The sequence below is a fragment of the Neoarius graeffei genome, chromosome 23 (genome assembly GCF_027579695.1).
Source record: "Neoarius graeffei isolate fNeoGra1 chromosome 23, fNeoGra1.pri, whole genome shotgun sequence".
Taxonomy (NCBI): Eukaryota; Metazoa; Chordata; class Actinopteri; order Siluriformes; family Ariidae; genus Neoarius; species Neoarius graeffei.
In genome coordinates, this window is record NC_083591.1 from 55274483 (window position 1) to 55290643 (window position 16161).

The 16161-nt window shown below is 41.8% G+C and overlaps 1 protein-coding gene across 1 annotated transcript in view; it reads right to left on the minus strand.

The window, feature by feature from the left end:
* Positions 1 to 13821: 13821 nt before the first annotated feature.
* The window catches only part of phb2a (prohibitin 2a), a 30760-nt gene continuing 28420 nt past the window's right edge, over positions 13822 to 16161 (minus strand). Inside the window, exons 8-10 of the mRNA XM_060906455.1 lie at positions 15233 to 15310; positions 15016 to 15092; positions 13822 to 14402 (exon numbers count right to left, since the gene is read on the minus strand). Coding sequence (XP_060762438.1) covers positions 14384 to 14402; positions 15016 to 15092; positions 15233 to 15310 — 174 coding nt within the window. The 3' untranslated portion in view covers positions 13822 to 14383. The remainder of the gene's footprint in view (positions 14403 to 15015; positions 15093 to 15232; positions 15311 to 16161) is intronic.

Below are 16161 nucleotides of genomic sequence, written 5' to 3' on the forward strand. Positions count from 1 at the left end.
TAGCTAGCTGGCTAGTTACATGCTAGTAAACTAGCTTCCCCCCCACAGGCCCTCATGAGTGAGTCCAGCTTTGCATTGCCATATTTTTAGTGAGTTCTTGAACAGCAGACAAAATATAATGTTTCCATGATGACTACGATATTGTTAATAAATAAATTTATCTCTGTTAGCTAGCTAGGAAGCTTAGCATTACTACTGCTACCAGTGCTTAATTTGTGAAGTGGGAGGTCCTGGAACGCAGGAGGTGGGTGGGTCCGGCGACTCAAAAAAAAAAAGGCGGGGGACGGTTTACTATAACTTTACGCACACACGCCTATTGCATGACATGTATTGCAACAGCACCAGTTATCAAATCCTGGACAACAATGGACAACGTTCAGAATGTTCTGCAAACAGGCACTCAAGTTCACTCTCGCTCGCCACACATAAGTTAAGGCAGGGGTCGGGAACCTTTTTGGCTGAGAGAGCCATGAAAGCCACATATTTTCAAATACATTTTCATGAGAGCCATATATAAAAAGTGACGCTGAATACAACTAAAATGCATTTTTACGTATGACCAACAATTTGAGTGTAATATATTCTTTTTCATAATGAAGAGGCTCTTGACATGCCATCTTCCTCCTATCCCACGCTGAATATTTTGACGCAAACGTAGCTTGGCGTGTTCCGAAGTGCCGCTTTATTTCATTGTTTCATCGATGCAATCTTGTCATTGTATAGGCCTACTGGACACAAAGCAGGACCCTCTCACCCCACAAAGGCGAATTCCTCTGTCCATTCCTGTTGAAATATACGGTAGCCTACCAGTCACCTTTTTTCCCTTTCCGCCGTGTTCTTTGTCAAAAGGCTTTGCTTTGCGGACAGCTAACTGACTTTTTCATTAAATGGAGGTGAACTTCTTGATCTCAATGTGAGCTGATTAATCTGCGAGCCAGATGCAGTCACCAAAAGAGCCACATCTGGCTCCCGAGCCATTGCAGACCCCTGCGTTAAGGCAACAACTGGATCAAATCAAACACAGGTTACAATATATTGATGGCCATAATAAAACACAGCAGAGTAAAGACTTAATCTTGCTTGTGTATCTGACTGAGATTATCTCATCTCATCTCATTATCTCTAGCCGCTTTATCCTGTTCTACAGGGTCGCAGGCAAGCTGGAGCCTATCCCAGCTGACTACGGGCGAAAGGCGGGGTTCACCCTGGACAAGTCGCCAGGTCATCACAGGGCTGACACATAGACACAGACAACCATTCACACTTACGGTCAATTTAGAGTCACCAGTTAACCTAACCTGCGTGTCTTTGGACTGTGGGGGAAACCGGAGCACCCGGAGGAAACCCACGCGGACACCATGCAGAATCCACACAGAAAGGCCCTCACCGGCCACGGGGCTCGAACCCGGACCTTCTTGCTGTGAGGCGACAGCGCTAACCACTACACCACCGTGCCGCCCTGACTGAGATTATAAAGAAAGTAAATAAATAAAATGGTCCTGGCACTTGCACCCACAACGCAGCCCCATAGACCGTAGAACGCATTTGAACAATAGACCTACTACGTGTCGACCGACCCGGCAGTGGCCCCGCTTGGCAAAAAAAAATATATATATCAGACATTATGATCTTAGAAAACGCTTTAGTGACGAACAGTTACAGACAGTAATATGTCGTGATATTATCTTATAAAATATTATTTTTTATTAGGCTATATATTAAATTATATATTACATTTATCTTCTAAAATAACAGACTGTACTCATATCACAACCGGTTTATTTCACCATTGGAGATCAGATCACACAAGACATGAGTTAAATGACTCATTTTAAGGATTTAAGTAGGGTATTTAAAAGCATAGCCTAGGAATTCAAGCATATTTCAAGTTTAAAAGCAGTGCCAGCAAACATAAGTGCCAGCAAACATAAGCGCAATCAATTCAAGTAATAGTTAAGAAATAAAGGGTTTACAAAACAAGTTGGAGAACTCATTTTAAGGATTCAAGTAGCAGCCATAAGTGCAATCGATTCAAGTAATGGGTAAGTAATAACGGGTTTTTAAAAAGTGACGTGAACCATTTTTTCTTTTTCAAGTAACACGGTTAATTCTTTTCTTAAGTAATAACGAGTTGACATGTAACTTTTTTTTTTTCAGGGCAGCGATCCGCCTACACCCTTCACATAGTCAAGGATTTGTTATGTAACTGGGATTATTCGCAGGTGCTCGGCAGGTTCAGGATGCACCGGCGCTTTGCCAGCCCATTGTAGCTCTCTCGGGTTGCTCCATCACGGGTGGGATCCTGCGCTGCCTGTGTAAAATGTCTGTAGAGGGCAGGGTAACGTTTAGGATCTGGCTGTCCTGGGACTTTGAAAATTTTTAGTAAGCTTTCTTGTTTTTTTTACCATTTTTTCCACAGCGCAAGCTAACGGCTACAAAAAACCCGGTGTTCTATTGAGCGGAAGTATACACCCCATGTCCCCCCCCCTTCCCCTTTCGCATAGATTTTGTGGATGTCATAGGAGAGAAATCAACAACAGATATCAAAATCAAAACCGAACACTAAACAAATTTTTATTTACTTATTTATTTAATTTATTGTTTGATTTTTTTTCCCTTTGTGATGGTCACGGAGGTGATCTGATCCATTTAAATAGCTGCCGGAACACCGAATGAAATGAAAATAGCTGCCGGATCCGACGACGGAGGTTCCGGATCTTGTTCCGTCATGTTCCGGCTCAAATTAAGCCCTGACTCCTACTAATTATCTCTTACCTTTGAGCACTTTTTTAGTGTTCTAATTCCAAAGACTTTTTGTTTAGGTGTGTAGTGCAACTAAAACGTGATAAATTATGTTACTGTAGATACAGGAGCTTATCACATGGAGCCAGAACTAAGAGTCAGGTTTCAAATTTCCTTGCGAGGTGTGAAGCACTGGCTAAAGTTTACACACACACCACATTCCAGTTAGCATTCCTGTTCTTCCAGATGCAGACAAAGGCGCGAGTGTGCCCCGAGGTAGCTGGAAACAGTGAGAGAAAGCAGAACGCCTGGACAGAAAAAAAAAAGTCAGAGTACTTTCCCATGAATTCAGCCCTGAGCCAGTGTTTCTGTGCAGAGACCCAATTATAGCACACATCTCCAAGGATTTTCTGAAATGCATGACTTTAAACTTTTAGTGTGCACTAAAAGACAGCTAAAAAGCATTCCCCTGGAGGTACATGACCCCCAGTTTGTCTTCTACAGACAAACAGAGATGATTTGAATAACATGGAAAGAAGGAAGGAAAGAAAGAAAAAGGAGCATGGCTAAGCAAACTAGGGCAGGCTATCACAATCCCCATTTGACTATATAATGAGAGTGCCATAAAAAAGAAGCAGGTTAATTAAATCCATTCTGACTGTGTGTTGCACCAGTTTATCAATTCATCTCTAGGGGAGGAACCTCAACCTGGAAAAGCTGGCAGGATGTGCTGCAGGCACTAACTGATCGAGGAGTGGCACTGAAACAATGCAAAATGACAAATCATAACCAACATTTAAAGACACAATGACATGTTGTATGCTTCATGGAGAAATCATATCAAACCTAGTATTCTTACTAAAAAATCAGCCCATGCTTTGTTTATATACAGATCTGGCTTGGTGGTCACAAGTTTCTGAGATCAATTTGTATGGCAAGTACAGAAGCAGATCTGAAGCTGCATTCAATACTCAAAACACATGAAACGACCGTGTAATCAGGGATATATACACTGTCAATTCAATCAAAGTCTCATCTCATCTCATTATCTCTAGCCGCTTTATCCTTCTACAGGGTCGCAGGCAAGCTGGAGCCTATCCCAGCTGACTACGGGCGAAAGGCGGGGTACACCCTGGACAAGTCGCCAGGTCATCACAAGGCTGACACATAGACACAGACAACCATTCACACTCACATTCACACCTACGGTCAATTTAGAGTCACCAGTTAACCTAACATGCATGTCTTTGGACTGTGGGGGAAACCGGAGCACCCGGAGGAAACCCACGCGGACACGGGGAGAACATGCAAACTCCACACAGAAAGGCCCTCGCCGGCCACGGGGCTCGAACCCGGACCTTCTTGCTGTGAGGCGACAGCGCTAACCACTACACCACCGTGCCACCTCGATCAAAGTCACTTTATAAAAAAAGATTTTTGTTTTGAATGGCCTAAAGGCTAAAGAAGCAGCTTTGGGACCAAAAGGTCACTGGTTCGATTCCCTGGACCAACAGGAATGGCTGAAGTGCCTTGATCAAGGCATCTAACCCCTGACTGCTCCCCGGGCTGCTCTGGGTATGTTGGCTGTCGCTCTGGATGAAAGTGTCTGCTAAATGCATGCAATGTAAGTGTCAGTCAAAAAGATTTAAAAGCAGATTACAATCTCTTAAACCACTTCAGGAGCTCTGAGGTGCATTTAAGCCAAATTATTCTCATGTAAATGCATCCGTAACTCCAAGCCACATTCGGCAAACAAAACCCCTCCCAGGAAGTGAAGAAGAAGCAGCCTTTATTTATCACGTGCACACACAAGCACAGTGAAATCCCTCTAACCTATCTGAAGCAGTGAACACACAAGTGAGCAATGAGCGCACACACACACAGCAGTGGGAAGCTATGCTACAGTGTCCAGGGAGCAGTTGGGGGTTAGGTGTCTTGCTCAAGAGCATTTCAGCCATGATATAGAGGAAGGGGAAAGTGCTGTTCATTCACTCAACTCCCCTCACATTTTTCCTGCCAGTCCTGGGAATTGAACCAGCGACCCTTTGGACCTAAGGCTGCTTCTCTAACCTTCAATGATGCATATGCTCCATGAATGCCGCCTTTATGATGACACCATTAAGAACACGCAAGATTAAAAACATCATGTAAAATCAACCATGGTGGCACAGTGGTGTAGTGGTTAGCGCTGTCGCCTCACAGCAAGAAGGTCCGGGTTCGAGCCCCGTGGCCGGCGAGGGCTTTTCTGTGTGGAGTTTGCATGTTCTCCCCGTGTCCACGTGGGTTTCCTCCAGGTGCTCCGGTTTCCCCCACAGTCCAAAGACATGCAGGTTAGGTTAACTGGTGACTCTAAATTGAGCGTAGGTGTGAATGTGAGTGTGAATGGTTGTCTGTGTCTATGTGTCAGCCCTGTGATGACCTGGCGACTTGTCCAGGGTGTACCCCGCCTTTCGCCCGTAGTCAGCTGGGATAGGCTCCAGCTTGCCTGCGACCCTGTAGAACAGGATAAAGCAGCTAGAGATAATGAGATGAGATGAAAATCAACCACTTTGGTGGAGCAGCCATCTTATTCATAAAACTAAAAATATGGAACATCATCAGTGTGCGAATGTAACGAGCCAAATTGTATATTAACATGCAATACAGCCATTGGATTTCATGTAAATGCATATTACATACGTTGGTTAAAATCTTCTCAGAATAAACTCCAGATACAAGATGCATGAAATGTCTGAGTGTAAATAGAGTCGTAGTTCTCTGTAACATACAGATAGAGCTTACTCTTTTCTCATAATTGTTTCTCCAGGGTGGTTTTAGCTGCTGATCACTTGATTCGCTCTCAGTCTACAAGACGGCTGGCTCCTGCATGGTGTCTGAAACATGATTCAAATATCAACTTACTAATCAGGAACTTGGATCTATTTACACACCCTGAAATAACAGGTTCTTTTAATAGCTTGTGAGTGTAACTTGTTGGAATTAACTCTTCGACATTTAGGACACACCCAGTGCAGTTATAGTGTGGCCTACAAAAGTCACCTGAAACAAACCTGTTATGTTGCATAGACATGTTTCTTATTCGTTTCATTTGGAAACAGTTTGACAAAAGAAAGAAAAGTTAAAAAAAAAAAAAACCAGCTCTGAATATTTTATGGTTATGGTTTGGTTTGGTGGCATTCATGTACAGCCTCTTGCTGTTATTTTTTTTTTCCCCCTACACCAGTGGTTCTCAATTTTTTTTTCTAAACTACACTACACCCTTTCAATCATCTTTCAAGCCAAGCCACGGCTGTTAGAGAAAAAAAAACTATAAAACATATAATTTGATGGCATAAACAGAATATTCAAGGCAGCGATTATCCATATCTTGCAGCATTCAGTATAGATCAGCTAGAAAATGTGCATGGTATTCAACACTGAGAGACTGAAATACTTTAATTTAATTCCTATCAAACATATTGTCTTTGTGTTGAAAGTGGTGGCTTTTTTTTAGTAAGCCACTAAAATCTTTCTTTGCTGACATTCTGTATTTTGCTCTTGAATGAGGTGAAAGTAACAGGGTTGAGGATTTTAAGTTTTTCGCAATATAATTACCAAATACACAAATGTAGTTCACTAGAATCCATGCTAATGCTATGAACACATTATGCTAATGATTGACTTTAAATTCTCATTTTTAAAAATAATTACATTCACATACATTACAGGCATTGAGCAGACGCTCTTATCCAGAGCAACGTACGACATACCCAGAGCAGCCCAGGGAGCAGTCAGGGTTAGATGCCTTGCTCAAGGGCACTTCAGCCATTCCTGCCCTTACAGTGAACTGAACCAACAACCTTTTGGTCCCAAAGCTGCTTCTCAAACCATTAGGCCATGGCTTCCCCAAATAATAGTACTCTTTCATTCTATAATTTAATTAACAGCATTTTACCCGTCAGTATCATCTCATCATCTCTAGCTGCTTTATCCTGTTCTACAGGGTCGCAGGCAAGCTGGAGCCTATCCCAGCTGACTACGGGCGAAAGGCGGGGTACACCCTGGACAAGTCGCCAGGTCATCACAGGGCTGACACATAGACACAGACAACCATTCACACTCACATTCACACCTACGGTCAATTTAGAGTCGCCAGTTAACCTAACCTGCATGTCTTTGGACTGTGAGGGAAACCGGAGCACCCGGAGGAAACCCACGCGGACACGGGGAGAACATGCAAACTCCGCACAGAAAGGCCCTCGCCGGCCACGGGGCTCGAACCCGGACCTTCTTGCTGTGAGGCGACAGCGCTAACCACTACACCACCGTGCCGCCCCGTCAGTATCATATTACTGATAATGAAGTAAAATATACATGAAAACGATTTTGTTTTTTCTGTCTGTGTTCATCCAGACATTTAGATGATGCAACTTCTGATCGAACATGTGACTTGTGGAATATTCCAAATGCTTCGTATGGATGAATGTGTCCGGGTAACAAGGTTGAGTGAGTGTGAAATAAAATTTCATTTCATTTTTTTTTTTTAAATGAGAATGGACGACTTGTGGAAAAGGCTGTTTCAGTCATGTGACCTTGTGTTCACAAATTAGTGCAAAAAAAATAGTTTTTAATAAGTATTTTAATGATTATATTTTGAAGTAAAGTGTAGTTAGAGTAAGCATGGAAGCATTGGCAAAATGCTGCTTTGTAAATGCTGTAGATTGTGTAGGTTTTATTCATCTGAAGCATCCATGCAGGTCATTATGAAGGACATATTTCCTGTTTGTTTATTTTACTGAGACACATTTATAATTGTGATTTCAGTGAGACATAAATGGCGTCCTAATTATGGAATCACCGTTTGAAGCCAGGTGACTGCAGTCATGTACGTCCTGCTGAGAGAGCATCATGACTTTGAAGTAGGTCACACACACACACACACTTTTCACTCACACCAGCACAGTTAGCAAATTTTTTTTTTTTTGGAAAACGTTCAACAACCAGAAGCTACTGCTGTCCAAAAATAGAAGCATAAATAACTCCTTTGTGCTACTGTAACCTAACATTGAGTGCTAATCTCTGGGCAAATCTCCATGATCTCCCATCCCACTGTGAGGTCAGCGTATCCATGGCAACGCTGCAGCGGAGAGAGAATTTGGACTGTGCTCCAGTACACATACACATGCCCTGACTGGAACATGGAACAGAACGACGACCTGCAGTGGGCTGTGTTTCAAATGGTACGCTTTACAAAGTATGAAATGTTCTAGAGCATTACAAGGTGTGCTGTTATAGGAAAATAATCAACAGTGGGGTGGTGAGATTTTATTTTGAATCAGTTTGTACTTACTTTGAATGTTGTGAAATGTCCATGAAACAATTGCGTTCCTGTTATCACTAAATGTTAGGCTATAGCAGATATAAGCTGCCATTGGCTCACTTTTTCTCGAGGTTAAGAAGAAAAAACGCTGCAAAATCAACACATTTTGACTGATCAAGGATTCAACATCACTGTGGTACAATGTTAACATCAAAACTAGAATTTTATAGCCTTAAAAAACCACACACACAATGAAATGTATAAAAGGAAAACAAACCTTAATAGTAGACTTTAAGTTAAAAAAAATGGGATGGGGGATTCCTCCCCTGACAAAAATGTCTTACAGACAAACAGATCTAAATAATAATTATTAATAACAGTCAAATATTAAGACTTTTTTGGTGGTGTATGATTATCACACCGTTATTTTGGACATGTTATTCAAGTACTACAGCTAAAATTACTATTATCTGATCATTCTGTTCAACTCTCAGGAAGCCACAGCCTAAAGGTTAGAGAAGCAGCTTTGGGACCAAAAGGTTGCTGGTTTGATTCCCTGGAACCAACAGGAATGGCTGAAGTGCCCTTGAGCAAGACACCTAACCCTCAACTGCTCCCCAGGCTGCTCTGGGTATGTTATTGGATAAGAGCGTCTGCTAAATACCATTTATGTAATATAACTCAATTAAATGTTTAATAAGCTGAATTTCATTGAATTCAAATTGCTTATTACTTTAGATATTCTGAACAAACAAGAATGATAAAAAGGGGTTTTAAGAGGTTTAAGTGCTTTTTTCATATTTGTACTATAATATTTATAGTATATTCACAAACATACATATATTAGAGTGGTGCAAGACATGTATGAGAACAGTGAAACAGCAGTGAGGCGTGCAGTTGGAACGACTGAATAGTTCAAGGTGAAGGTGGGACTTCATCAAGGAGTCCTTTCTTGTTTGCCATAGTGATGGATAGCTTGACGGACAAAGTGAAGCAAGAGTCACCATGGAACATGATGTTTGTGGATGATATTGTGATGTGGTTGAGTTGGGTTTGGAGAGATGAAGGGATGCATTGGAACGAAGAGGAATGAAGGTGAGCAGTAGCAAAACAATACATGTGCATCAGTGAGAATGGGGACGAGAGTGTAGTGAAGATGCAAGGAGCAAACGTAAAGAAAGTTGGTGAATTCAAGTACCTGGGGTCAACTGTGCAGGAAAATGGGGGCTGCGATAGTGAGGTGAGAGAGAGAGTGCAGGCAGGGTGGAGCAGTTGGAGAAGGATTTCGGGAGTCATTTGTGATCAGAAAGTCCCAGCAAAAGTGAAAGGTAAGATGTATAAGACGTGAGCCCAGCTGTGATGTGCGGATTGGAGACCGTACCCTTAACGAAGAGACAGGAGGCAAAGTTGGAGGTGGCGGAGTTGAGGATGTTAAGGTTTGCGATGGGAGGTTGGACAGGATAAGGAACGAGCACATCAGAGGGACAGCACATGTGGAGAGCTTGGGAATTAAGCTCAAAGAGATGAGACTGAGATGGTCTGGGCACATCCTGAGAAGAGGTGCAGAGATTGTTGAGGATGGAGCTGCTTGGCACACAAAAACGAGGAAGGCCAAAGAGGAGATGCATGGATGTGGTGAGAGAGGACATGAAAGTAGCAGGTGTGGTAGAGAAGGATGCGGAAGACAGGGAGCAATGGAGACGAAAGATCCGCTGTGGCGACCCCTAATCGGGAGCAGCCAAAAGAAGAAGAATTATTCACAAACGTACACAATTACTTTTAAGCCAGTATCTCACTGGGCTGCGACAGCTTGCGACAAATTGCGAACGTCATTCGCGAGAGAGTTTCAAAAGTGTCTTGAAACATTGGCGGGGCTTCTCAATTTCCTCGTGTGAGTCGCAAAGTGTCGCTCCTTCGTTGCTGAAATTTTTAACATGTTCAAAAAATTTGTGCGACAAAACTTCTCTCAAAATAGCCGCAAATGCGTCGCTAGTGTCGCAAAGCCGTCATGAACCCTTCTCGAGTCAGTTTCCGTGAGACAGGAAGTGCGAGTGTACCTCACTGGGCTGCGATAGTCTGCGACTAGTTGGAGACACAACAATTGCGATAAAATATACAAATATCAATTCAGTGCGATTCCAAGTGAAAATTGTCGATAATTCGCATATTTTATCACAATTGTTGTGTCTCCAACTAGTCGCAGCCCAGTGGGATACTACCCTTACATTATGCATGTGATTTTTCACTTGCTTATCGATAGAAAAATTTCAAAAATAGTAAAAAAAAAAAAGCTTTTCGGTAATAACTACTTTGTAATTATACCACCATAGTAAAATTACATGAAAATATTAATGTTCTTTTAGGGCCCGTTTACACGAGGACGCTGTCGGGTAAAAACAACTAAATATTTTATCGGAAGTGCCTTTCGTCTACACGGGGACGGCGTTTCCGAGGCTGAAAAACGGAAAAAATTGAAAACGCCTTCCAGAGTGGATAAGTTAAAAACAGCCCCTGTTGCATATCCGTCTAAACTACCCAATACGCGAAACTCTGCTCGGATCTGCTCATGTCGGGTACGCGTTTACGTCATACATGTGTCATATACTGTACATGCCAGCTCGGGAAGTAAGAAAGTAAGTAAAAAAGTAAGAGCATGCTTGATTACATCGATCCAACGGACCTTCAAGCTGCTCTGGCAGCTTTAATAAACGTCCAGGAGTCCTTCGAACATCTATACCGAATCTGCACATATACCGTTAATGAACGGAGGCGGGTATAGTATGCTCTTACTTTTTTACTTACCATAGCCAGAGTAGTCAAAGTTTTCGCGGCGCAGATGTGCAGATCAGACAAGACGGAAGACGTTGCGCATGCGTACAGACATAGCGGAGGTCTTTCACAGCACCACCTAGCCGCCTGGCATGCACATCCAATTGAATTCCACACATTTATGCGTCACCGTATAGACGCAGATTTCCTCCTTGAAAACGGTCGTGTAGACGCGGAAAAAAGCGAGAACGAAAACGGACTTTTGCGTTTTTGTTTCAGACCGTCCCCGTGTAAAGTGGGCCTTAGTGATGTTCCTGCAAAAACATTCACTGAGGAAATTTCCTGCCAGAGATTTGAATACATTCGGGTGAAACAAGTTTACATTCTGGACAAGAAATATAGGAGTTCATATATTTTTTAATCTATATTAGTATGTAATTTAAGAATTTTTTTATAAATATCATTTGAAACAGTACTGAATAACCATGAGCTAAATGTTCATTAATTTATTTTATTTTGAAATTTATAAATCTAAATCAATCCCTGCCAGTCTCCTGTTTCTTTCTCCAGATGGACTTTTGGCCTGCATTCAAAAAATGCAGCAGGATTCCATAGGCTGAACCTAACGGAAGGGGCGTGGCTTATACGACATGCCGCCCCCTCCAGCTACATGAATATTAATGAGCTGAGAAAAGCGCCCAACCCCCTCTGCAGATCTCCCAGTGCAGAGCAAAGCTTTTTATAGAGGTGAGAGTTTTTTTAATAGAACTGAGAGAACCCATTTCTCACAGGATCGTGCTGAGACACGTGCTTAATCAGAGCACACACACACACACACACACACACACACCTCATTCTATTTACAGTATTAAAAAAAAGAAAAAAACATAGCTCTGTAGGATACATTTAACCACATAGCATGGGGATGGACTATTTTAACATACTACTGAAGTACCCTAGTACAGTCCACCCTTTTGGACAATGTCCCTGTTCAGCATGTTCTGATTTTCTGAAGTCCTCTCTTTCCCTCTTGGACAGCTGATTCCTTGAATTAATGTCTGTATTTGGCGCCATCTATCGGACAAAAAGAACTCAACACCTTTACACAATCCAGTCCTGGCTGTAAGAGATTTCTTTTTATTTTGTAATAAATATTTACTACAGTCGAGAAGCACCTCTGTGGTCTAATACGGTTGGAAGGCAGCATAGATAGAATACACCTAGTAGATATTTTACATTTAATAATTTGCTACTGATGATACAGTATCCATATCTGGCTGATACCAGCAAAAAATAGCTGGTGGATCAGATACCAGACCATGTGGCAGCATGTGGTGCAGTGGTTAGCACTGTCACCTCAGAACAAGAAGGTTCTGTGTTCGGACCTCACGGCCGATCAGGGCCTTTCTGTGTGGAGTTTGCATGGGTTTCCTCTGGGTCATCTGGTTTCCTCCTACAGGTCAAAAAGACATGCAGATTAGGTAAAAATACCCAGCCAGTGGGATTATACAAGCCAGTGCATAGTTGGTGTTGGTTTCGAGCCCAGATAAATTGGGGAGGGTTGTGTCAGGAAGGGCATCCGGTGTATTTAAAACAAACAATAAAAAGCCTATGCCGAATTAAATCCGTAGATCATGATAATCCGCTGTGGTGACCCCCAACAGGAGCAGCCCAAAGAAGCAGATATCAGATCATGTAACAAATTGCAAAGATTGGAATATGTAAAACATTCACATATAGACTTTTCCCCCCTTTGTGCTGAACACTTCCACTGTGAAGAAAATATCGAAAGCTTATTTTTAAAGAAAAGAATATCGAACATGTATCAGTACAGACTGATACTCAAAGCTAAACTGGTATCTCATCTCATCTCATTATCTGTAGCCGCTTTATCCTTCTACAGGGTCGCAGGCAAGCTGGAGCCTATCCCAGCTGACTACGGGCGAAAGGCGGGGTACACCCTGGACAAGTCGCCAGGTCATCACAGGGCTGACACATAGACACAGACAACCATTCACACTCACATTCACACCTACGCTCAATTTAGAGTCACCAGTTAACCTAACCTGCATGTCTTTGGACTGTGGGGGAAACCGGAGCACCCGGAGGAAACCCACGCGGACACGGGGAGAACATGCAAACTCCACACAGAAAGGCCCTCGCCGGCCCCGGGGCTCGAACCCAGGACCTTCTTGCTGTGAGGCGACAGCGCTAACCACTACACCACCGTGCCACCCTTAAACTGGTATCGATATCGGAAAAGAAAAGTGGTATCGTGCCATGTCTTGCTCAGGGCTTTGCTTTACAAGTGCTAGGATTTGAACCCAACCTTCCAGTCACGAGCACAGAACCACTAAGCAACTCTGATGTAAACCAGTTGAGCACAACTTGCAAAAACACCCGAGATTTAAAGACAAACATTTCTGAACACTGCAGTAACATTTTGAAATGGGTTCAGAAATGTAAATCCACTAGAATTTGAAAATCTAAGAAATGGATATAAATGAACTGAGACATGTGAACTGAATCAGTAGGTCTTTAAATGCAAAGATTTAGGGATTTAATTAATCTTTTGTTTAGCTTTTAAACTTAATAGCTCGTAGTGAGGAAACAAAGTATGTACAAAAGCATAACATCTTCATAGATAGATAGATAGATAGATGCACCTACACTTTCCCCACTCATTAACTTGTAGTTTTTTCATTCACTGAAACTCAATTTGTTACGACAGTATTAGTATGCAAATTAAAACATCCCTAACGCTATAAACACTGCTGTTACATGACTTACATTTGCATACTGGAACATGATTGGCTTTATATTTTATTATGTAATGTAATAACACTTGCCTGTAAGCACTGCCCTGGCAAATCATCACTCTTGAACCCGTCTACGTATTCAAGTACCTGAACCTTTCCCATACGATGACTCAAAATCCAGTCTAGCATCTGTCTTTGTTCCTGTAGCATTTTGAATGATTTTAGGTCCATCAAAGGAACACAAATATCAAATTAGTCAGAAAAATCAAAAGATTTAATGAAATGTCCTTTAAGTGTTTTGTCAGATTACACATTGCAGAGGAACCTGCTGGTCCATGAGCACAGGAAAAACAGCAGGGACAAACGCAAACTAAAGATCAAATGTGTAAACAGTAACTAACAACTGAGTGTCTCTTATAAACAGTGTCAGATTAAAGAATACGTAGGCGTGTATTCATAATACTACGTCTCAAACATTACTTATCTCAATGCTTTGATTTGGTACAGAAACTATACGAATTCTTCATTAGAGAATATAAATCCACAAATTATGATGAGACTCTTCTGTAACCTTCGACTCTTTTAATAGACAGGTTGTGTCTAAACCATGTGTATTAAGTCTTCCTATATATATATATATATATATATATATATATATATATATATATATATAAAATGTGTGTGTGTGTTTTATAGGGGATCCAAGCCCTTGCTGCACTCAGACGCAGGCACTGCTGAGAGGTCGGTTTGGAGAAGACGTAAAATACAGCAGACACTCAACACATGGAATGCACACCCTCTGGGACGGGGCTTCTCATTTCCCCAGCGACAATCTGCAAAACAGGAAACACACCATCACTACATCAGTTATTACTTATTACAATCTAAATCACAAAGAAATTAATTCATTTTTTTTGCAAAAATAATCAACATTGATCATTATCGTGATAAGCGTCTGCGATTAGCAGAAACATCTCAAGCATCATCTGATCTGTTTTTCTTTCCTTTGCAAAACGTACATCACTACTTTTTTTTTTTTTTTTCAGGGCAGAGTAACCCAGACTAAAGGTGCATCATGCTTTTGTGGCGTAACGGAGTATTGCTAATCATTCTGTTCGTGATGCCAAGCTGAAGCTGAGTGTGTATTAAAAGAAAGGGCTCGAAGGTGTCAGATTCACCCATCAGGCCAAGCTAATCTTCTGAACCAATTAGAGCACGACACGCACACGATGCAGTGCTCTTCACGCTTACATAACTACTAAACCCTGAGAGAGAGAGAGAGAGAGAGAGAGAAAGAGAAGTCAGCTTTGACTTGAGTTTATATCCTTTAAAAAAAGCTACAGTTCCACTGAAAATCAAACGCTCTTTCACCGGGGGCAAGTTTGCCATCATGGGGTTTTCTTTGTGGTGTTCAGAAGTGTGTGAGCAGGAAGAAGAGGGCCTTACTTGTCGAAGGAGTCGTCCTGCAGGTTCAGCACTAGACTGTCTGCATTCAGGTAGACTCTATTCTGCGAGGCCGCCACCTGCAAAACACACGCAAAATTGTTTCACCTGAATACATCCAGATTTATCTCCAAGTCACGCTCACACTATACAATCCTCAATCTGGCATGGCGATACATTAAATCATAAACGTCAACGATGTCATGAGTTTGAATCTCACCGTTTTGGCGATGTTCTGGGCGGCTCGGATGCGTCTCAGTTTAAGGTAGCCAGGATTCTTCGTTACGGCTTCACCCAGCTGGAATATACAAAACACACACAACACAATAAAGACCTCATCCTCCATTTCTGTCCCCGTCAGCAGAGAACAAACTGCTCTGTGGCATGCAGCGTTGTGTCACATCAGGGGGGAAAAAAAAAAAAACCCACAAAGGAGGAGGACAAAAGCTGCAATATAAACGACTGCTTAACTCCTGCAAACAACAACCTTGAAAAAAATGCTGACTGTGTATTCACAACCTGTACAATACTGCTGAGCGCTTTTATATATGCACCTGCAGGAGGGCATTAAAAAAAAAAATCATATATACAGAACAAAGGAATAATTTCAATAGTGTCCGCATCAACACTCTACGACGTGTTCACATCTCTAATGCACTGGACTGCTACGCATAGTGTACATTAAATTTATTCTTAAATATAAACAAATCAGGTTATCAGACCAGAACGTCATCTGGCCGGCCATCAAAACAACCCTGACGACCAAAACATCAAACAGAACTGAGAGAGGAGATACAATTCTAGTCAGAAGAAAACGTGTGTTAAGTTGACCTAATTACTAATTTGTTAGCAAAAAATTGACTGAGTTTTGTACAGAAGGTCGAGTTCTTTCAAATAAAACAAACAATCAGAACTGAAATCCATTAAGAAATGAGGGAGGAGATATGATTTAACTGAAAATAAAGTTGTAAACAAATTGTTTACAAGAGGAAAAACCAACAAACAAACGACCAAGTTTTGTTCCTCGAGGAAAGATCGACCCAAAATATCGATCAGAAATGAAATTGGATGAGAAATCAGAGAGGAGATACAATTCTAAGGCCAAGTTTACATTAGACCGTATCTGTCTCGTTTTCTTCGCGGATGCAC